The sequence below is a fragment of the Triticum dicoccoides genome, chromosome 5A (assembly GCF_002162155.2).
Source record: "Triticum dicoccoides isolate Atlit2015 ecotype Zavitan chromosome 5A, WEW_v2.0, whole genome shotgun sequence".
Taxonomy (NCBI): Eukaryota; Viridiplantae; Streptophyta; class Magnoliopsida; order Poales; family Poaceae; genus Triticum; species Triticum dicoccoides.
The window spans coordinates 444,061,427-444,085,304 of NC_041388.1; the positions used below are offsets into that span (position 1 = coordinate 444,061,427).

At 43.1% G+C, this 23,878-nt stretch overlaps 2 protein-coding genes across 2 annotated transcripts in view; both read left to right on the forward strand.

Annotated features, from left to right (window-relative positions):
- LOC119297596 overlaps window positions 1-20,266 on the forward strand; it is a 39,611-nt gene extending 19,345 nt beyond the window's left edge. Inside the window, exons 2-9 of the mRNA XM_037575325.1 lie at window positions 17,854-17,934; window positions 18,123-18,188; window positions 18,299-18,418; window positions 18,501-18,628; window positions 18,701-18,967; window positions 19,205-19,335; window positions 19,840-19,878; window positions 20,007-20,266. Of these exons, the coding sequence (XP_037431222.1) occupies window positions 18,304-18,418; window positions 18,501-18,628; window positions 18,701-18,967; window positions 19,205-19,335; window positions 19,840-19,878; window positions 20,007-20,085 (759 nt within the window). The 5' untranslated portion in view covers window positions 17,854-17,934; window positions 18,123-18,188; window positions 18,299-18,303 and the 3' untranslated portion in view covers window positions 20,086-20,266. The remainder of the gene's footprint in view (window positions 1-17,853; window positions 17,935-18,122; window positions 18,189-18,298; window positions 18,419-18,500; window positions 18,629-18,700; window positions 18,968-19,204; window positions 19,336-19,839; window positions 19,879-20,006) is intronic.
- Window positions 20,267-23,714: 3,448 nt separating this feature from the next.
- Window positions 23,715-23,878, forward strand: part of LOC119302209 (proteasome subunit alpha type-3-like) — a 4,763-nt gene continuing 4,599 nt past the window's right edge. The window contains exon 1 of the mRNA XM_037579240.1: window positions 23,715-23,852. The gene's annotated coding sequence lies outside the window, so the exon portion shown is untranslated. The remainder of the gene's footprint in view (window positions 23,853-23,878) is intronic.

A 23,878-nucleotide genomic window follows, 5' to 3' on the forward strand; every position in this document is an offset into this window, starting at 1 on the left:
GAGAGCACATCATTTCATTCCATTGCATCATTTTCATTTGAGTTCATCTTGATGCCCGAAATGCTGTTAGAAGAGTGCTAATTGAGATAATTGTCAGATCTGCTGCTCCATTTAGATATTTGTCATTTTTGCCATGATTATTGTGTGCATGATATGCCCATGAGCTCTACATATGTTTTGTTAAGGGTTTTGCCATCTTTCCAGAGGTGCAACCCATGTATTTTTGTGATGTGCGTGGTGACTAGCACAAGCTTGCAAAGTGAGGCACTTGGTAATGCTGATTTCAGGGACTTAGCATTTCCACCAAGTCCTTGAGCTGTTTATCTCATACGGCCATATGTTCATGTTGTTTTCTAGTCATCCGTGCCTCTTTTGAGGATGATCAGTAAGGATGTTTTGTTAATCTTGTAGTGCTCTATCCATCCATGTCTATGTTTGCAATTATGGAGCACCCTAGCTTGAGTCAATCGAGCTCTACTTTTGCTACTTCATGAATCTGGGTAGATTGTCTACTTGTTAGCAATTTTGCCGAGGATGTTGTAGTTGATCCGTGCATGCTACGTTATTGTTCTTGACATGTCTAGCTTGCATTTTGTGTATTCTTGATGGGTGTATGCTTAGATTGTCATGACTTGCTCCGTAGTGAGTGCATCGAGCTCGTAAACATGCCTACTTGATATCTGTTTTCAGCATGCTCCAGTTTTCACCAAGTCTGAGAACTGATTATGTTTTTGCCATGTTCACATGCTTGCAAATGTATTTTTTGATCCCTTTTGGCTCAAGGTCACTAAGGGACTTTTGTTAAGCTGTTTGAGTAGCTCCATGCCATGCTTTACTTTGCCATGTTCAAGTCATGTAGCATGTAGTTTTGTTGCTCCGAAGAGTGCTATCTGATCTGAAATTCCAGACAAGTGTTAATTTCACTAAGTCTGAGATCTGTTTGCCATATGCATTTTTGCCATGCTTGTTTGAACCTGTTAATGGATGAATTAGCCGTATCTCAGTGCTAGACTTTTGTTAAGCATCTTGAAAATGCATCCCTTCCATGTATTTTGATGCCATGTTTGGGTGTTGTAGCATGTTCATCTTGTTGCATTTAGATGGTTACTTGCTGTAAATCGCAGACCGTTGTCATATTTGAATCGCTTGCCATTTCCAAACCGTAACTCCGATTCCGGTGATCTTTATATTGTTTTCAAGCGATTTCATCTCATCTTTCCAGTGGCACACTTGGTTTTACAAGTTGAGGCCAGTTTCATGCATTCCTTGTCAAATCTTGCATATGCATCACATATTGCATCCCGCATAGCATACCATCTTTGCATCATATTGTTTGATCCTTGCACGTGGTTGATTGTGTCCTTGTTGCTTGTTTGTCTTGTTTGGGTAGAGCCGGGAGACGAGTTCGCTAATGAGGAGCCCGTTGAGTTTGCTTTCGAGGATCCAGTCAACTCTGACAACTTTGCAGGCAAGATGATCATACCCTCGAAATCACTACTATCTTGGCTTTGCTAGATGCTCGCTCTTTTGCTATGCCATGCTACGATGCCTACCACTTGCTTTCAAGCCTCCCAAATTGCCATGTCAAACCTCTAACCCACCATGTCCTAGCAAATCGTTGTTTGGCTATGTTACCGCTTTGCTCAGCCCCTCTTATAGCGTTGCTAGTTGCAGGTAAAGATTGGAGACCGTTCCTTGTTGGAACATTATTTACTTGTTGGGATATCATTATATTGCCATGTTATCTTAATGCATCTATATACTTGGTAAAGGGTGGAAGGCTCGGCCTCTCGCCTAGTGTTTTGTTCCACTTTTGCCGCCCTAGTTTCCGTCATATCGGTGTTATGTTCCCGGATTTTGCGTTCCTTATGCGGTTGGGTTATAATGGGAACCCCTTGATAGTTCGCCTTGATTAAAGCTTTTCCAGCAATGCCCAACCTTGGTTTTACCATTTGCCACCTAGCCTCTTTTTCCCCTTGGGTTTCCGGAGCCCGAGGGTCATCTTATTTTAAACCCCCCGGGCCAGTGCTCCTATGAGTGTTGGTCCAACTCGCCAGCCGCCGGTGGCTACCAGGGGCAACTCTGGGCTGGCCTACCGGAAGTTTGGACAATCTGAGTGTGCCCTGAGAAAGAGATATGTGCAGCTCCTATCGGGATTTGTCGGCACATTCGGGCGATGTTGCTGGTTTTGTTTTAACCTGTCGAAGTGTCTTGAAGAACCGAGGTACCGAGTCTGATCGGAACATCTCGGGAGGAGGTCTATTCCTTCGTTGACCGTGAGAGCTTGCCATGGGCTAAGTTGGGACTCCCCTGCAGGGATTTGAACTTTCGAAAGCCGTGCCCGCGGTTATGGGCAGATGGGAATTTGTTAATGTCCGGTTGTAGATAACTTGAACCTTAATTTAATTAAAATGAATCAACCTTGTGAGTTACCGTGATGGCCTCTTTTCGGCGGAGTCCGGGAAGACAGCTCTACAAATGCTTGAGGACGAAGGAGGCCATGTCGATGGACCAAGACGTACGATGGCGGGTATCCTTCGCCGCCGACTTGATGACGGGCACTCTCCGGTTCATCGACGGGGAGGTCGTTCTCCGGCGAGGGGCGCTGCGTCTTGTCCTCTTCGATGAGCGCGGCGTCATCGTGGACGTGAGGTATCTCTGCGAGGGCGAATCCATCGACATCGGAGATGTAATCTCGTTCCCCTGCCACTTTGCGAAGGTGCGAGACCGCCTGCCGGCGTCGGGCGCGTCGGCGGGAGACACGGCGGAGGAAGCGAAGCGGACAGGCGCGATGCATGGATGCACCGATGGGCGGTACACGGCGAGTCGGGCACGGTGCACCACGGGCACGACCTCGGGCCCCCACTCATCCATGGCGGATGGGCGACACGTGGGTGCACATCCTAGCATCCATGTGCAACCGCGGGCGCGTGGTGAGGGTATAAAATCTCCGCCCTGACCCTTGCTTGACCTAGACTCGGCCCTCGCCCACCTCTGGACGGCGGAAAAAAACCTAGATCGAGATCTAGACAGGAGTGCGGGTGGTGGAGAGGCAAGGTGGGGGGAGATCCTCGATCCTTCGTGGAGGTAGCTGCCTCGACCCATATGGCAACTGATGCGGAGCGCGGATACCAAGGGGAGCGACACCAAGGCGCGGATGCGGGCCGTGCGAGACGCGGTGCCGGGAGGATGGCCGGCCGCGGCAACGGCCGCGGGGGAGACAAGAGCAAATACTCCTGGAAGCGGAGTGAAGGCGACGGTGACCGCACCATCTCTACCTCGTCCAACCCAAACTCTGCGACGGCTGACACCTCGAGCTGGGATGCAGCTGCGGTCAACAGGCGCCATGAATCTCAAGATGGTGGTGTCTGGGTGGAGAAGCAGCACCCGAGGATGACTTCGGAGGACACGGGAAGTGGACAAACTTCGTCCCCAGTTCGTCGCCCACATGGCAAACAGAACATCAATCAGGTGCCTCCTACCAAAAACCCCAACCCCTGCCCCATTTGCAAATCCATTGATCATCCTCCTGCTAGATGCCCTCAAGTTTTTTGCGAGCGGTGTAACAAATTAGGTCATCTGGCATTTGTTTGCACGGCATTCATTCCTTGGGAGTGTATTGCCCTGATGTGTGCTTTTCAATCCAGGGGCAGGGGTTTTACATCCATGATTCCTGCACAGCTAGTCAGCTTAAAGAGAGATCCAATAATATTGTTCTTACGATTGTGGAGGGTGAGACGTCGACCAGGCAGATGGATTTGGATTTGTCTGACTATCTTGCTACTGGATGGCGTTGTTCAGCCCATGCCATTGGTCCTGGGACTTTTGTAGTTCGTTTTCCTAATCCACGGGCTGTTGCGCAAATTTACTATGTGGAGAAAATCACTCTGAAAACGAGTGGGTCTGTTATTCGCGCCACTCAGTGGTCTTCGGCTGTGGGGTCAAAAGGGGTAATGGAAGTTGCATGGGTGAGGGTAATTAACGTCCCACTGGACAAAAGGAGTGAGAGAAACATAGCTTTTGTGGCCTCTTTGGTGGGAGTTCCCCTGGAAATTGATACTGCAACCTTGCATCGCCCTGCCTCTGTGCGTGTGAAGCTAGGGTGCAGAAATGTTGACGCTATACCTGGGATTGCGGAGTCAGTTTTGGGAGGGCACTTTTATGATTTTGCTTATGAGGTGGAGCAGGTGCTGATCAGGGACCCTAATCGTGAGACAAATGAGATAAGAGTGCCTCCTAACACTGATGAGGGAAACTATAAAAGATGAAACAAGATATGCATCCTGGAGCTCAGATAGGCAGCACCTCGACTGGGCTTGGAGGGAAATCTCTCCCCATTCCCCAGCGAGAGATGCCTGACTCGATGTGGGAGTCACAGGAGAGCATAGAATCTGATGATTCTCTCCACACTACCCTGCTTATTGAAACTATGAAGTATGAACATGAGCAGGGAGTGAAAGGAAAAGTAAGTAGTTCATATCAACAGGAGGTGATGAAACCTCTTCCTGAACATAATGAAACAGTGAAAACCTATTCTGATGTGGTTAAATCCTTACCACAGGTTGTGGAGGTGGTGGGGCAACATGATTCAGCGCTGAAAGTTAGCAATGATTATAGGGTGGAGTCCCCTGAGATGAATGTTGAGGTGATTCCCACCCCCCCTTTAGTTAATGAGGAGAATTTGCGCTTCAGCTTGAGGGATGTGCAGAGTAAACTGGAGCGTGTGGAGGACAAAGCTGCTGCTGCGGCAAAAAAGAGAAACATGGAAGGTAATAAATCGACAACTAACTCTTTTGATACATTGTCAGACCCTGTTCTTATTCTTAAAGCTGTTAAGATGGGTGTTATGATACCAGACTCTGATTTTGCTAATATTGATATTTTAAGAGAATTGGAAAGAACCAGAAATAAGGACTCCTTGGGTGATAAAGTAGATAATATAAATGACAATAATAATATCCTGTTATTGACTAATGGGAAAGGAGATCAGACCCCTTTGGACATGAGATGGAGTGAGGAAATTGAGGTGGATGAGGATCCTTTTACTATAGTTAAGTCTAGGAAGAAAAGAGAAAGAAAGATTAATATTGTCATATCTAGACCTGTTACTAGAAGTCAAAAAGAGAAGAAACATCCTGAGAAAAAAATGGCAGCCCTACCCAGCCTCATGGTAGGAATGTCAAACGGGGGATAAAATCTAGTGTAATTAAATGAATGGTATCTTTTGGAATTGTAGAGGAGCAGGTAAAAAAGGAATGAGTACCTGCTTCTCTGACATGATAAAAGATCATTCCCTTGATTTCCTATGCCTTCAAGAAACCAAGAAAAAGAAGTTCCCTCCTAAAAGTTTGAGGAAGATAGACCCTGTGGCCCGCTTTGATTGGAATTGGATTCCATCAATTGGCAAGGCAGGGGGAATCCTATGTGGTGTAAAAAGAGAGACCTTAGAAATTATATCCTGGACCCCTGGTAGATTTTGCTTGCAAGCCAACTTGTATGATATTAACCTCAAGTGTGTCTGGGCCCTCATTACAGTTTATGGAGCTGCACATGACGACAGTAAAAATGACTTCCTTGTAGAACTAGCATCTATGTGTGCTCACACACAAGTCCCATATATAGTGGGTGGTGACTTTAATATCCTCAGAGAGAGTTGTGAAAAAAACAAGATCCTGAACCGATCACCTTATATGGATAAATTTAATTCCATTATAGGTTCTTTAAATCTTCGGGAGATTTACATGGGGGGAGGCAAATATACGTGGACTAACAACCAAAAACATCCTACCCTTGAGAAACTGGATAGAGTACTGATGAGTTTCGACTGGGAGGACCTGTTCCCTATGGTCACCGTTCGTAAACTGGCTAGGGATGTTTCAGATCACAATCCTCTCCTATTATCCTCGGGAGCGAGCAAAAAAGGATACCTCACCAACATGAGTTCAGATTTGAACTTAGTTGGCTGCGAGACGAAAACTTCCATCCCACTGCCAAGAAGATCTGGGAACAACCTGTTCAGGCTGCTGACCCTATTGATATTCTTAATATCAAACTGAAACGGCTCAAAAAAAAATTTAAAGGGTGGGGGTCGAATGTTTTTGGTCATACTAAGAAAAGAAAAAAAGAAATCAAAATGGAGTTGGAAGAGATAGAAAATAAAGAAGAGGAAGGACTGTTTGAACCTGGACTTTATGAGAGGAAAACAACCTTACAGACTGAGCTTAATGATATCCTCTTTAATGAAGAACTGTATTGGTTGCAGCAATCGAACGAGTGGTGGCTTTTAAAAGGTGATCGTAATACAGCTTTTTACCATAGGGTGGCGAATGGCAAGAAGAGAAAAAACACTATCCAATCCCTCACGAACGGGGAAGTTGTGATTGAGGGGACCACCAACCTCTTAGCTCATGCTACTAGCTACTATAAGGATCTTTTTGGTCCTGCTAGAGGAAACCTGTTTCATCTTTCCCCTGATATGTGGACCGATAGCGAGAAATTGACTGAGGATGATAATACCTTGCTCACTAGTAAATTCACCAAGGAAGAAGTAAAAAAGGCTCTCTTCGGTATGAAGAGCAACCGAGCCCCTGGCCCGGATAACATTCCAGCGGAGTTTTATAAACATTACTGGGATTTTGTGAAAAAGGATATCATGCATTTATTTGACGCTTTTCATAACAACACTTTGGATGTTCCTCGTTTGAATTATGGAGTGATAACTCTTATCCCGAAAGTGAACGGAGCTAAAAGGATTCAACAATATAGACCCATCTGCCTCCTACGGTGCCCTTATAAGCTTATTACCAAAGTTCTGGACAATAGAGCGGCCCTTTTTGCTGATATCCTCATCAGTAAACATCAAAATGCCTTTATTAAGCATAGGAACATTATGGACGGTATTTTGACCCTTCATGAGATTCTGCATCATACGCAGCGTAAGAAAAAAGTTGGTGTGGTGCTGAAACTCGATTTCGAAAAAGCCTATGATAAAATCAATTGGCATTTCCTCCTTGAATGCCATAAAAATAGAGGTTTCGGCCCTGTGTGGTGTGGCTGGATTCATAGTATCCTTAAGAATGGGACCATTAACATCAAGTTGAACAACGAAAATGGCCCCTACTTCCGAAGCTGCAAGGGAGTGCAACAAGGGGATCCGCACTCACCTTTCTTGTTCAATATGGTTGTTGAAGCTCTATCGAAAATGATCCTTAATGCATAGAAAGAAAAAATGTTGACAGGTCTCGCTCCAGACCTGATCAATGAGGGTGTTGCTATTCTCCAGTATGCAGATGATACTGTCATCTGTTTTGAGCATGACAAGGAAGCTGCAGTCAACTTGAAACTCTTGCTTTATATATTTGAACTCATGTCAGGGCTTAAGATAAATTTCCTTAAAAGTGAAGTCTTATGAATAGGGGGTGATGATGACATACTTACCTTTTACTCAGAGCTCTTTAACTGCCAAATTGGGCATTTCCCTATGAAATATATAGGGGTTCCTGTGAGTTACTCCACTCTTCGTGCTCTAGACTGGGATTTTGTGGATGATAAGTTCCTCAAATGTTGTGAATCTTGGATTGGGAATGCAGCATCCTATGGGGGGAGACTGACTTTACTCAACTCTTCTCTTACGAGCATCATATTCTATTACATGTCTATGTTCATGCTGTCAAAGAAAGTGATTGACAAGTTAGATAAACACAAAAAAAAGTTCTTTTGGCAGGAGACTGATGGTCGGAAAAGATACCACTTGGTAAAGTGGTCTAGAATATGTAGATCCAAAAACAAAGGGGGTCTGGGAGTTAAAGATATGCATAGACAAAATATCAACCTACTCACCAAATGGTGGTGGAAATTGGAAACCCAGCAAGGGCTTTGGCAGGAAGTGATTCGTGCTAAATATTTCAAAAATGACACGATCCCCTCGGTGAAAAGTAAATTTGGGGATTCCCCCATTTGGAAAGCTATTATGAAAGTAAAGGAAGTGTATTTGGAAGGGAGGAAAGTGACCTTGAACTCTAGTAATATAACCAGAATTTGGAAGGATCCTATTAGAGGTGCTGCCCCCTTGAGAGATAAATTCCCAACCTTATTTCACATATGCAACTATCAGGAGATTACTGTTGCTGAATTTAAAAACTTCGGGGGTAGTGACATGTTCAGAAGAAATTTACACCCTCCCCTCACGGATCAGTGGAAGGATCTGGTTGAGGTGGTTACCTCTTGGCAGTTATCTGACGACTCTGATCAGATTAGTTGGGCGTTGGGTAAAAAAGGTAAATTCTCGACCAAATCGGTCTATACACACTTGGAAAGGCATCTGGCTGGATGTGACTATAGATGGATCTGGAAAGCTAAAATCCCCCTTAAAATCCAAATTTTTCTTCGGCAAGTATTCCAAGACGCGGTTCTAACTAGAGAAGTCATGAGAAAGTGCAACTGGGCAGGCAATCCTAAATGCTCTTTTTGTGAGAATGTGGAGACCTCACAGCATCTTTTCTTTACGTGCCCTGTGGCTTGGGTGGTATGGAGGACGGTTGGATGTGTGTTGGGCACATCTTTGTGTCCAAATAACATTTGGCAGTACTATTCCTGGTGTTATATTTTCCTTCCTGATGGAACCAAACTTTACACCTCTGGTTTGGCGGCAATCTATTAGGCGATTTGGAACAATCGTAACCAAGCTACTTTTGAACATAAAGACCTCAAAATCCCTTTTAATGTGGTGTATGCTGCTTGTGGCTTTTTGATGTACTGGGCAGGTTTGATGGCTGGCGATGACCGGGAGACAATGGAGCGCGGAGCAAAGATGCTCAGGTCCAGTGCTTCGATGATGATGAGAATCTGTGCGGCTCCAACCAACTCAGCTTCAAACTGATCCCCTCTGCATCTCTTCGGAGCTTCGAATTCTCGTCTGTCAAGGATAGGCTGCCTTTCACTCCTGCGCGAGTGCTTCTGATTGCTCTTTTGTGAGCCTGTAAGCTTGGTGAAGTTAGACTATTTCGGGCTCCTTTTGGGGTCTCCTTGGTGTTTGGATACTTTAGGTTGCGTGATCACAGGTGTCACTGGGTTTTCGCCCCGTAATGAGCTGCTCGATGATGAGTGCTCATGGTGGGTTTCCCAGTGGTGCTTTGAACTCGCCTCCCCTTTCTAGTTTCCTTGCAATGTAGTTGGTGTTGGGGAACGTAGTAATTTCAAAAAAAAATCCTATGCACACGCAAGATCATGGTGATGCACAACAACGAGAGGGGAGAGTGTTGTCTACGTACCCACGCAGACCGACTGCGGAAGCGTTGACACAACGTAGAGGAAGTAGTCGTACGTCTTCACGATCCGACCGATCCAAGCACCGTTACTCCGGCACCTCCGAGTTCTTAGCACACGTACAGCTCGATGACGATCCCCGGGCTCCGATCCAGCAAAACGTCGGGGAGGAGTTCCGTCAGCACGACGGCGTGGTGACGATCTTGATGTTCTACCGTCGCAGGGCTTCGCCTAAGCACTGCTACAATATAATCGAGGTGGAATATGGTGGCAGGGGGCACCGTACACGGCTAAGGAACGATCTCAATGATCAACTTGTGTGTCTAGGGGTGTCCCCTGCCTCCGTATATAAAGAGCCAAGGGGAGGGGGCCGGCCGGCCAAGGAGGGCGCGCCAAGGGAGTCCTACTCCCTCTGGGAGTAGGATTCCTCCCCCCAATCCTAGTTGGAGTAGGATTCGCTGAGGGGGAAAGAGAGAGAGGGGGGACGGCCACCTCTCCTTGTCCTAATAGGACTAGGGGAGGGGGAAGGCGCGCGGTCCATCTTGGGCTGCCCCTTCTCCTTTCCACTAAAGCCCATTAAGGCCCATACAGCTCCCGGGGGGTTCCGGTAACCTCCCGGTACTCCGGTAAAATACCGATTTCACCCGAAACACTTCCGATATCCAAACATAGGCTTCCAATATATCAATCTTTATGTCTCGACCATTTCGAGACTCCTCGTCATGTCCGTCATCACATCCGGGACTCCGAACTAACTTCGGTACATCAAAATGCATAAACTCATAATAACTGTCATCGTAACGTTAAGCGTGCGGACCCTACGGTTCGAGAATAATGCAGACATGACTAAGACACATCTCCGGTCAATAACCAATAGCGGGACCTGGATGCCCATATTGGCTCCTACATATTCTACGAAGATCTTTATCGGTCAGACCGCATAACAACATACGTTGTTCCCTTTGTCATCGGTATGTTACTTGCCCGAGATTCGATCGTCGGTATCCAATACCTAGTTCAATCTCGTTACCGGCAAGTCTCTTTACTCGTTCCGTAATACATCATCTCGCAACTAACTCATTGGCTGTAATGCTTGCAAGGCTTATGTGATGTGCATTACCGAGAGGGCCCAGAGATACCTCTCCAACAATCGGAGTGACAAATCCTAATCTCGAAATACGCCAACCCAACATCTACCTTTGGAGACACCTGTAGAGCTCCTTTATAATCACCCAGTTACGTTGTGACGTTTGGTAGCACACAAAGTGTTCCTCTGGTAAACGGGAGTTGCATAATCTCATAGTCATAGGAACATGTATAAGTCATGAAGAAAGCAATAGCAACAGTACTAAACGATCGGGTGCTAAGCTAATGAAATGGGTCATGTCAATCAGATCATTCAACTAATGATGTGATCCCGTTAATCAAATAAAAACTCTTTGTCCATGGTTAGGAAACATAACCATCTTTGATTAACGAGCTAGTCAAGTAGAGGCATACTAGTGACACTCTGTTTGTCTATGTATTCACACATGTATTATGTTTCCGGTTAATACAATTCTAGCATGAATAATAAACATTTATCATGATATAAGGAAATAAATAATAACTTTATTATTGCCTCTAGGGCATATTTCGTTCAGTCTCCCACTTGCACTAGAGTCAATAATCTAGATCACATCGCCATGTGATTTAACGTCAATAGTTCACATTTTTATGTGATTGGTTCACATCTCCATGTGACTAACACCCAAAGGGTTTACTAGATTCAATAATCTAGTTCACATCACTATGTGATTAAGACCCAAAAAGTGATCATGTTTTGCTTGTGAGAGAAGTTTTAGTCAACGGGTCTGCCACATTCAGATCCGCATGTATTTTTGCAAATTTCTATGTCAACAATGCTCTGCATGGAGCTACTTCTAGCTAATTGCTCCCACTTTCAATATGTATCCAGATTGAGACTTAGAGTCATCTGGATCAGTGTGAAAACTTGCATCGACGTAACCCTTTACGACGAACCTTTTGTCACCTCCGTAATCGAGAAACATATCCTTATTCCAGTAAGGATAATTTTGACCGTTGTCCATTGATCTACTCCTAGATCACTATTGTACTCCCTTTCTTAACTTAGTGTATGGTATACAATAGATCTGGTACACAGCATGGCATACTTTATAGAACCTATTACTGAGGCATAGGGAATGACTTTCATTCTCTTTCTATCTTCTGCCGTGGTCGGGCTTTGAGTCTTACTCAACTTCACACCTTGTAACACAGGCAAGAACTCTTTCTTTGACTGCTCCATTTTGAACTACTTCAAAATCTTGTCAAGGTTTGTACTTATTGAAAAAAACTTATCAAGCGTCTTGATCTATCTCTATAGATCTTGGTGCTCCATATGTAAGCAGCTTCACCAAGGTCTTTCTTTGAAAAACTCCTTTCAAACACTCCTTTATGCTTTGCAGAATAATTCTACATTATTTCCGATCAACAATATGTCATTCACATATACTTATCAGAAATGTTGTAGTGCTCCCACTCACTTTCTTGTAAATACAGGCTTCACCACAAGTCTGTATAAAACTTATATGCTTTGATCAACTTATCAAAGCGTATATTCCAACTCCGAGATGCTTGCACCAGTCCATAGATGGATCGCTGGAGCTTGCATATTTTGTTAGCACCTTTAGGATTGACAAAACCTTCTGGTTGTATCATATACAACTCTTCTTTAATAAATCTATTAAGGAATGCAGTTTTGTTTATCCATTTGCCAGATTTCATAAAATGCGGCAATTGCTAACATGATTCGGACAGACTTAAGCATAGATACGAGTGAGAAAATCTCATCGTAGTCAACACATTGAACTTTGTCGAAAACCTTTTGCGACAATTCTAGCTTTGTAGATAGTAACACTACTATCAGCATCCGTCTTCCTCTTGAAGATCCATTTATTCTCAATTGCTTGCCGATCATCGGGCAAGTCAACCAAAGTCCATACTTTGTTCTCATACATGGATCATATCTCAGATTTCATGGCAACAAACCATTTCGCGGAATCTGGGCTCATCATCGGTTCCTCATAGTTCGCAAGTTCGTCATGGTCTAGTAACATGACTTCCAGAACAGGATTACCGTACCACTCTGGTGCGGATCTCACTCTGGTTTACCTACGAGATTTGGTAGTAACTTGATCTGAAGTTACATGATCATCATCATTAGCTTCCTCACTAATTGGTTTAGTAGTCACAGGAACAGATTTCTGTGATGAACTACTTTCCAATAAGGGAGCAGGTACAGTTACCTCATCAAGTTCTACTTTCCTCCCACTCACTTCTTTCGAGAGAAACTCCTTCTCTAGAAAAACTCTGAATTTAGCAACAAAAGTCTTGCCTTCGGATTTGTGATAGAAGGTGTACCCAACAGTCTCCTTTGGGTATCCTATGAAGACATATTTCTCCGATTTGGGTTTGAGCTTATTAGGATGAAACTTTTTCATATAAGCATCACAACCCCAAACTTTAAGAAACGATAACTTTGGTTTCTTGCCAAATCACAGTTCAGTTTGTTGTCATCTCAACGGACTTAGATGGTGCCCTATTTAACGTGAATGCAGCTGTCTCTAATGCATAACCCCAAAACGATAGTGGTAGATCGGTAAGAGACATCATAGATCGCACTATATCTAATAAAGTACGGTTATGACGTTCGGACACACCATTACACTATGGTGTTCCAGGTGGCGTGAGTAGTGAAACTATTTCACATTGTTTTAATTGAAGACCAAACTCGTAACTCAAATGTTTTACCTCTGCGATCATATCGTAGGAACTTTTATTTTCTTGTCACGATGATTTTCCACTTCACTCTGAAATTCTTTGAACTTTTCAAATGTTTCAGACTTATGTTTCATCAAGCAGATATACCCATATCTGCTCAAATCATATGTGAAGGTCAGAAAATAACGATACCCGCCGCGAGCTTCAACACTCATCGGATCGCATACATCAGTATGTATTATTTCCAATAAGTCAGTTGCACGCTCCATTGTTCCGGAGAACGGAGTCTTTAGTCATCTTGCCCATAAGGCATGGTTCGCAAGCACCAAGTGATTCATAATCAAGTGATTTCAAAATCCCATCAGCATGGAGTTTCTTCATGCGCTTTACACCAATATGACCTAAACGGCAGTGCCACAAATAAGTTGCACTATCATTATTAACTTTGCATCTTTTGGTTTCAATATTATGATTATGTGTATCACTACGATCGAGATCCAAGGAACTATTTTTATTGGGTGTGTAACCATATAAGGTTTTATTCATGTAAACAGAACAACAATTTATTCTCTTACTTAAATGAATAACCGTATTACAATAAACATGATCAAATCATATTCATGCTCAACGCAAAGACCAAATAACACTTATTCAGGTTCAACACTAATCCCGAAAGTATAGGGAATGTGCGATGGATGATCATATCAATCTTGGAACCACTTCCAACACACATCGTCACTTTACCCTTAACTAGTCTCTGTTTATTCTGCAACTCCCGTTTCGAGTTACTACTCTTAGCAACTGAACTAGCATCAAATACTGAGGGGTTGCTATAAACACTAGTAAAGTATACATCAATAACATGTATATCAAATATACTTATGTTCACTTTGCCATCCTTCTTATCCGCCAATCACTTGGGGTAGTTCCGCTTCCAGTGACCAGTCCCTTTGCAGTAGAAGCACTTAGTCTCAGGCTTAGGATCAGACTTGGGCTTCTTCACTTGAGCAGCAACTTGCTTGCCATTCTTCTTGAAGTTCCCCTTCTTCCCTTTGCCCTTTTTCTTGAAACTAGTAGTCTTGTCAACCATCAACACTTGATGTTTTTCTTGATTTCTACCTTCGTTGATTTCAGCATCACGAAGAGCTTGGGAATCGTTTCCGTTATCCCTTGCATATCATAGTTCATCACAAAGTTTCTACTAACTTGGTGATGGTGACTAGAGAATTATGTCAATCACTATCTTATCTGGAAGATTAACTCCCACTTGATTCAAGCGATTGTAGTACTCAGACAATCTGAGCACATGCTCACTAGTTGAGCGATTCTCCTCCATCTTCTAGCTATAGAACTTGTTGGAGACTTCATATCTTTCAACTCGGGTATTTGCTTGAAATATTAACTTCAACTCCTGGAACATCTCATATGCTCCATGACGTTCAAAACGTCTTTGAAGTCCCGATTCTAAGCCATTAAGCATGGTGCACTAAACTATCAAGTAGTCATCATATTGAGCTAGCCAAACGTTCATAACGTCTGCATCTGCTCCTGCAATAGGTCCGTCACCTAGCGGTGCAACAAGGACATAATTCTTCTGTGCAGCAATGAGGATAAACCTCAGATCACGGATCCAATCCGTATCATTGCTACTAACATCTTTCAACACAATTTTCTCTAGGAACATATCAAAATAAACACAGGGAAGCAACAACGCGAGCTTTTGATCTACAACATAATTTGCAAAATACTACCAGGACTAAGTTCATGATAAGTTTAAGTTCAGTTAATCAAATTACTTAAGAACTCCCACTTAGATAGACATCCCTCTAATCCTCTAAGTGATCACGTGATCCAAATCAACTAAACCATAACCGATCATCACGTGAGATGGAGTAGTTTTCAATGGTGAACATCGTTATGTTGATCATATCTACTATATGATTCACGCTCGACCTTTCGGTCTCTATGTTCCGAGGCCATATCTGCATATGCTAGGCTCGTCAAGTTTAACCTGAGTATTCTGCGTGTGCAAAACTGGCTTGCACCCGTTGTAGATGGACGTAGAGCTTATCACACCCGATCATCACGTGGTGTCTGGGCACGACGAACTTTGGCAACAGTGCATACTCAGGGAGAACACTTCTTGATAATTTAGTGAGAGATCATCTTATAATGCTACCGTCAATCAAAGCAAGATAAGATGCATAAAAAGATAAACATCACATGCAATCAATATAAGTGATATGATATGGCCATCATCATCTTGTGCTTGTGATCTCCATCTCTGGAGCACCGTCATGATCACCATCGTCACCGGCGCGACACCTTGATCTCCATCGTAGCATCGTTGTCGTCTCGCCAATCTTATGCTACCACGACTATCGCTACCGCTTAGTGATAAAGTAAAGCATTACATCGTGATTGCATTGCATACAATAAAGCGACAACTATATGGCTCCTGCCAGTTGCCGATAACTCGGTTACAAAACATGATCATCTCATACAATAAAATTCATCATCATGCCTTGACCATATCACATCACAACATGCCCTGCAAAAACAAGTTAGACGTCCTCTACTTTGTTGTTGCAAGTTTTACGTGGCTGCTACGGGCTTAAGCAAGAACCAATCTCACCTACGCATCAAAACCACAACGATAGTTTGTCAAATAGACTCCGTTTTAACCTTCGCAAGGACCGGGCATAGCCACACTCGGTTCAATTAAAGTTGGAGAGACTGTCGCCCGCAAGCCACCTATGTGCAAAGCACGTCGGGAGAACCGGTCTCGCGTAAGCGTACGCGTAATGTCAGTCTGGATCGTCTCGTCCAACAATACCGCCGAACCAAAGTATGACATGCGGGTAGGCAGTATGACTTATATCGCCCACAACTCACTTGTGTTCTACTCGTGCATATAACATTAAACCATAAAACCTAGGCTCGGATGCCACTGTTGGGGAACGTAGTAATTTCAAAAAAAAATTCCTATGCACACGCAAGATCATGGTGATGCACAGCAACGAGAGGGGAGAGTGTTGTCTACGTACCCACGCAGACCGACTGCGGAAGCGTTGACACAACGTAGAGGAAGTAGTCGTACGTCTTCCCGATCCGACCGATCCAAGCACCGTTACTCCGGCACCTCCGAGTTCTTAGCACACGTACAGCTTGATGACGATCCCCGGGCACCGATCCAGCAAAACGTCGGGGAGGAGTTCCGTCAGCATGACGGCGTGGTGACGATCTTGATGTTCTACCGTCGCAGGGCTTCGCCTAAGCACTGCTACAATATAATCGAGGTGGAATATGGTGGCAGGGGGCACCGCACACGGCTAAGGAAAGATCTCAATGATCAACTTGTGTGTCTAGGGGTGTCCCCTGCCTCCGTATATAAAGGAGCCAAGGGGAGGGGGCCGGCCGGCCAAGGAGGGCGCGCCAAGGGAGTCCTACTCCCTCTGGGAGTAGGATTCCTCCCCCCAATCCTAGTTGGAGTAGGATTCGCTGAGGGGGAAAGAGAGAGGGGGGGGGGGCGGCCACCTCTCCTTGTCCTAATAGGACTAGGGGAGGGGGGAGGCGCACGGCCCATCTTGGGCTGCCCCTTCTCCTTTCCACTAAATCCCATTAAGGCCCATACAGCTCCCGGGGGGTTCCGGTAACCTCCCGGTACTCCGGTAAAATACCGATTTCACCCGAAACACTTCCGATATCCAAACATAGGCTTCCAATATATCAATCTTTATGTATCGACCATTTTGAGACTCCTCGTCATGTCCGTGATCACATCCGGGACTCCGAACTAACTTCGGTACATCAAAATGCATAAACTCATAATAACTGTCATCGTAACGTTAAGCGTGCGGACCCTACGGTTCGAGAATAATGCAGACATGACTGAGACACATCTCCGGTCAATAACCAATAGCGGGACCTGGATGCCCATATTGGCTCCTACATATTCTACGAAGATCTTTATCGGTCAGACCGCATAACAACATACGTTGTTCCCTTTGTCATCGGTATGTTACTTGCCCGAGATTCGATCGTCGGTATCCAATACCTAGTTCAATCTCGTTACCGGCAAGTCTCTTTACTCGTTCCGTAATACATCATCTCGCAACTAACTCATTGGTTGTAATGCTTGCAAGGCTTATGTGATGTGCATTACCGAGAGGGCCCAGAGATACCTCTCCGACAATCAGAGTGACAAATCCTAATCTCGAAATACGCCAACCCAACATCTACCTTTGGAGACACCTGTAGAGCTCCTTTATAATCACCCAGTTACGTTGTGACGTTTGGTAGCACACAAAGTGTTCCTCCGGTAAACGGGAGTTGCATAATCTCATAGTCATAGGAACATGTATAAGTTATGAAGAAAGCAATAGCAACATACTAAACGATCGGGTGCTAAGCTAATGAAATGTGTCATGTCAATCAGATCATTCAACTAATGATGTGACCCCATTAATCAAATAACAACTCTTTGTCCATGGTTAGGAAACATAACCATCTTTGATTAACGAGCTAGTCAAGTAGAGGCATACTAGTGACACTCTGTTTGTCTATGTATTCACACATGTATTATGTTTCCGGTTAATACAATTCTAGCATGAATAATAAACATTTATCATGATATAAGGAAATAAATAATAACTTTATTATTGCCTCTAGGGCATATTTCCTTTAGTTGGTACTTGGGTCTGTGGATATCTGAACTTTGTATTTCCGTTATGCTTTTAAAGGAAAGGGGTTGAGGCCCGGTTCAAAAAAAACATAGTCATTAATTGCTTCATCTTGATGCACCAGAACTCATTGAGGATGGACCTCCACCAGAATTTACTGTTGATGAACATAAGCATCCAACTATTCATCCCTGGCCATCCAGTGGTATGCTTATAGTTTTTTTAACCATGATGCATATTCAGGGATTGATTCACCTTGTGCCTATCATTACTGATACATTATCATGAAAAATGCATAGTCATGGATTGCTCACCTTGTTGCACCAGCATTCATTTTTATCTTCCCTATCATTACTGATACATACCATGAAATGCTTCACCTTGTCACACTAGAGTTCACAAAGGTGGTAAATGATATCTTAAGATCTGATGGTTATCCCTTGCCAGCTTATGCTGACAGTGAGTTCTCTTTCTACTCTCTTGGTTGTGCTGACTGTTCCTGTTTGATCACACTTAAACTGCTTTATTCTGCCACTCATTTAACTGGCCTGCCATGTTTATTTAACCAGGAGGCATGCATTTGGAAGGTGATTTTGAAGAGGAATTTGGCATAGCCATGTGGAGTGAACCCACTAGAAAAGTTGCTTCAATGAAGTCTTGGAGTGTTGTCGCACTCGCTTCGTTCAATGGTGATTGTACTGTCATAAGTTTATTGTTTTCCATTTTTACCTTTTGCCTGATCACTAGCTAATGATTCAAATTATACTGTAGGCAAGGAAAGACATTTTGCTTGCACAGGTGTATCTATAGACTGCAATGAATCCACCTCAAGAATTCTGACTTCAGCAAGCTTGGTTAGAACTTCCGGTGATGAAAACAAGATTGTTGATAACTTAAGGGTTTGTACTAGACACTATTTACTCTTTGCTTGTTCATACAGATGTTGGTTAAATCTCACTTCATCGTTGCAGATTGAAGTATGTCTTCCAATGGAACAACGTATCATAGGGACATTACAACACTATGATCTAAGCTATAATGTTGCTGTTGTCGGCATCCTGAATTCTTGCAAAAATCATGCAGCACTATTCTTTGAAGAACCTCAAACTAAGGTAGTAGTAGCTCTTGGGCGTGCCTTTAAATCTGGAAATTTGATGGCCACAGATGGGTCAGTGATTGGCGAACGAGACAAATTTGATTGCAGAGAGCTTAAATACTCCACTTGTAAAATTACCAAGGTATACACTGTTGATTTCTATTATATTATTGCATGATGAAAATAATGTGTTGCATCAGAATAAGGACCATCATTTGTGAATATCACTTTTTCTGTGTAACCATTGTTCAATGGCACTTTGTCTTTGTGCTATAGGCTCGAACTGGAGTCCCCATTTTTATTAGATTTGTAGGTTATTATGAATATCATCTTTTCTTGTGTAACCACTGTTCATTGTCACTCTATTTTTATGCTCTAGGCTGGAATTGGAGGTCCCCTCTTTGATTTGAATGGGAACATTGTTGGCATGAACTTCTATGACTCGGACGGAGCTCCTTACCTACCAAGTGACATAATTCAGAATTTATTGAGGAGTTTTTATGCAGAGCGGTATGCCTTCTATATATGTATAAATATATGTATGGTATGGAAGTGCTCCAGTGCTTTTCATTCACATAGGTATTGATGTGTTAGTCTTGTAGAAGTAGGTGATCAGTTTCATCGTTTCTAGTTGAATTTCGGACCGAACATTGTCGAGTTGACAATGGGAGAGTTGGGGTCAGTTTGATTGCTGGTTTATCGTTGAACTTTTGGACATCATGCTTGAAAATATTACAACATTTATGCACCAGTAAAGAATCACTTGCTTATTAGTTAGTTTCTTACCTGAATATGCTAAAGCTCAAGCCAAACGTAGCGCTTTGGTTCCAACTTCCAAGAGTCCAATTATGTGCTGTAGTTACTACGGGTTAGGCACAGCTGCTTTTGGGGTGGCTCATTCATTTCTCTCCCACTCTCATATGTAACTTGCTAAGCCATTCTCTCTGTTTAGAACACCATGTTAGGCTATTGCAGTTCTTGGATGTTAAAACCCATCCTTTTGGTCTATTGTAGGACTGCTGCTGCTGGAATTACGGAGAAGCCTAATTATCGGTATTCTTCCTGACATGTCTCAAATAAGTTTTGCTATTCTTTCTGATATGTCTCAATTTTTTTTGCTTACTCTGTTGCACACGATTTCTTCAGTTTCTGACTTCTTTCAAAACCTTTTTCGATGACAGTTGGCCGGTCCCTAAGCCATATTGGTATTATCCGAGTCATCACCAGAAGCCTGAGCCAAAACACACATCATTTGATTAGTTTTGAAGCTAATGTTTTTTTCAGATGGAAACGAATGTAACTTGTCTATGAATATATGATAATGGTGTTCAGTCAGAATTTCACTGAGGAAATGTGTTGTGCTTGTATTTATTTTATCCAACTTGTGCATAAGTAATATGGTTACTTACACTGTTGATGTTATAATGTTAATGCTTGGCTAGACACACGTTTTGGATGATTTAGTCTTGTGAGTTTTAAATAATTGCGCAGGACAAACAGGTGGGGTTGAACGGTGAATCTCCCTATGAGCTTGCGATTGCGCCGGTCCCCTTGTACCTTGAGGTCCCATGTTTTTTCTGTTGCCGAGGGACACCAAAGCTATGCACGAGGGTACAACGAAGTATGAAAACGAGTACACGTCTGTGCAGTGCACCAGGTGCATTGAACTCTTGCATCGTGTTGGTCTTAAGGGCATCTCCAACGGCCAAAAAAATCCACTATTTGTGCACTTTTTTTGAAGTAATTTTTTCTTCGAACATTGAATTAATTGAAAGAAAAACATGACAACGCAACAATAATTCAAATATAAATATTTCAATACAAGCATAAACATTCCACATGCTCTAATTTTTTGAGGAAGACACACACACAAATGCTCCACTAGCTACTACTAGTAGTAGCTCTTGGGCGTGCCTTTAAAAATGCCACAAACATAATTTTGAAACTTGTGATCATTTAATAATGGTTCGTACCAGCCAAAAAAATGTATGTGACATTTAAAAAATGTTCACAAGTTTCAAAATTATGTTTGTGGCATTTTTTATTTTGTTAATATAATGTGGAATAAAAATTCATACCATTCAAAAAAATGTTCCACGTGTATCTTAAAGTGTTTAACATTTTTTCTGAATCATTTATTTGAAAAACTATTCATCATGTATTTCAAAAATGTTCAACACATATATAATAATGTTAGATGTGTGTACGAAAAAAAGTATAACAAGTACTAAAAAGTAGATATGTATTTGAAAAAAATCCGATGGAGTAACACAAAATATATAAAAAAAGGGAAATACTTACCTTCCGCCGGCCGATCGTGTGCGAGTGTCTGCCGCCTCCGTGTCAGTCAGATTGACGCTTGATCAGATGGTCGAGAGCCACCACTCAGTGTCCACGTTTCTGCAACTCATGCTTTGTTCCGGAAAAGAGAGTTTGCAACTGTCTGGCTAGATCATGTGGCGGGCGGAGACTCGTGCGGCTGGGAGGGCGACATCGGCGAGGATTCTAGTTGGATTCCATCGAATCCGGCGAGTATGGCGCCTGGGCAGAAGGCTGGGACATCCGAGAGCGGCGGGGGCGAGACTCGTGCAGCTGGGAGGGCAACGACAGCGAGGATTCCAGCCGGTTCGGATGAGGATGACGAGTGAGCAGGAAGCAGGGACGTCCTGGAGCGGCGGGGGCTCGGCTCGGCGAGGTCTGGCGGGGTTGGAAGGGAGCTTCATCCCAAGGACCTGTGATGGCAGCGGCGCACAGCGCTCCCACGACGAGAGGCGGACAGACGAAAAAAAACTGAAGTAAGGGACGACAGCGAGGCGACCAAGTCGGAGGTTCGATGCTCGCTGGTAGCGACAGGAAGGTAGGGACGGGCGGCGTCGATCCTCCCTCACCACCATCTGGCGAAGCTCGTGGCTTGCTCTTGCCACTATCGGGTGATGAAGAAGATGACCTCTGCTTGCCATTGACGACGGCAAGGCTGTCGTCCACTTTTGCAACATCATTCTGTTGCGGAAAACAAATATGCAACAAGACCTTTGTTGCAGAAAAAAAATCTGCACCAAGACCGCAGTTGCAAAAAAATATCTGCAACAAGACCTTTGTTACAAAAAAAATTCGTGGCGGACACGACTACGAGCTGTAGATGCTTTTCTGAAACATAGATCTTCTTGCAAAAAAAATACAACACGTATCTTGTTGCAAAAAAATTCTACCACATGAACTCTTTTACAAAAGTTTCTGCAACACAACCTTTGTTTCGAAAATTCTGCAACATTATCTTTGTTGCAATAGGAAAGACGACGCTCGATCACTCGTTGGCGTGAAATCTGACCGCTTGTGACCGGGCCGATCTTTTAAAATGATCGGTCGGCGGACGCGTAGCATGTCCCAAAAAAAAGTGCATGGAAGGTTTTAAAACTGGTCCCACTAAGGTGACCGTGCAGTTCATGACAGAAGCGTCGAAGCTATATTTCTCAATACAATATCTCGCAATGAGCGAGACATAGCTCCCGTGTGTTACCGGCAAACCCTAAACGGGGGTTTGAACTAGAGATATGTCGGTCGACTTAGCACCGAACTACCAGTTGAACTACTGACCACTTCTGCCTAAATGTTTCTTTCGCTTCTTCTAGTCTTTCTCTAGGTCGTGAGAGCCTTTTGTGCCCTTTTAATTATGTTTTTTTAAGAACCGATGACTCTTTTTTTCTTAAAGAACGTTGAACTTATTCCAAAATCCATGAACTTTTTCCAAATTGATGGACTGTTTTCAAAATTGGCGAACTTTTTTAGAATTTTGTGAACTTTTCTTACAAAATCATATGAACTTTTTAAAAAAAATTGATGAACATTTTTTCAAATTCAATGAACTTTTTTTTTCAAATTCCATGATTATTTTTAAAAAATTGATGAACTTTTGTTATAAATCGATGATTTTTTTTCAAATTGATGAACTTTTTTGAATTTTGATGAACTTTTTTTTTCAAGTCGATGAACATTTTTTCAAATTCGATGAACTTTTTCCAAATTTGTAAACTTTTCTACAAAATCGCTGAACTTTTTTTTAAATACATGAAACTTTTCCAGATTTTTGTGAACTTCTTTTTTCGAATTTCATGAACTTTTTCAAAATTTTGAACCATTTTTTCATACAGACGAACCTTTTTCATAGCAACTCTGTGATTTTTCCCAATATCACATTTATATTTTTTCAAATGATTTATATGTACCGAATATATGTCAATGTTTTGTACTAAAATGATTGTTAAATAGCACTATTTTCGGGTTCTAATCAGCAAAGTATTCTTGGTCCATTGGTTGTTGTGTCAAGTCTTCAGCTGTCGGACCTGACTTTGAATCCCAGGTAACCCAAACTTAACCCACTGTGAACGTTTAGCTTTTTTTGTTCTTTATTAAGTACTATGAAACTTTTCCAGACGCTTTTATTTGGTTTTTCTTTTTTTTCTTTCTTTCCCCTTTTTTTTCCAATGCGCGGATTCTTTTCAGATTAATGATTCTTCTTAAAAGTCGATGAACCTTTTTTTCAAACCTGTGAACTTTTATTCAAAGTCGTGGACACCTTTCCAATTTTGTGAATTTTTTTCAAAATTAGTTTTCAGATTTGCATTTTTTCATAAAATTGATGACTTTTTTAAAAATTTGATGAACTTTTTTCATATTAGATGAATGTTTTTTCAAATTCAGTGACCTTTTTTCAAGCCACTTTGTTTAGTCTGGCGTACCTAGTTAGAATCCTACTTGAAACAGTCGACGATCATAATTTCTTTTTTTATTCGTCAGGGGCATGTTGCTGGGCCTGGCCCATTTGACGCAAGGTGGAACGGCCTTGCCTCTTCCCCAAAGTCAAGCCCAGGCCCTGGTTCGGGTTCGACACGCAGGCCTCCGCGAATACAACTAGCTTCGTGCCCGTCAGGTCCCTGGCCCCCTCTCAAACCACACTCCCCACCTTCTTGCGCCACAAGCCGGAGCCGACGATCCGCCGTCGACGTGACCTCCTCCGCCCGCCGGGATCGGTAAGCGCCCCCGTTCGCCCCCCTAC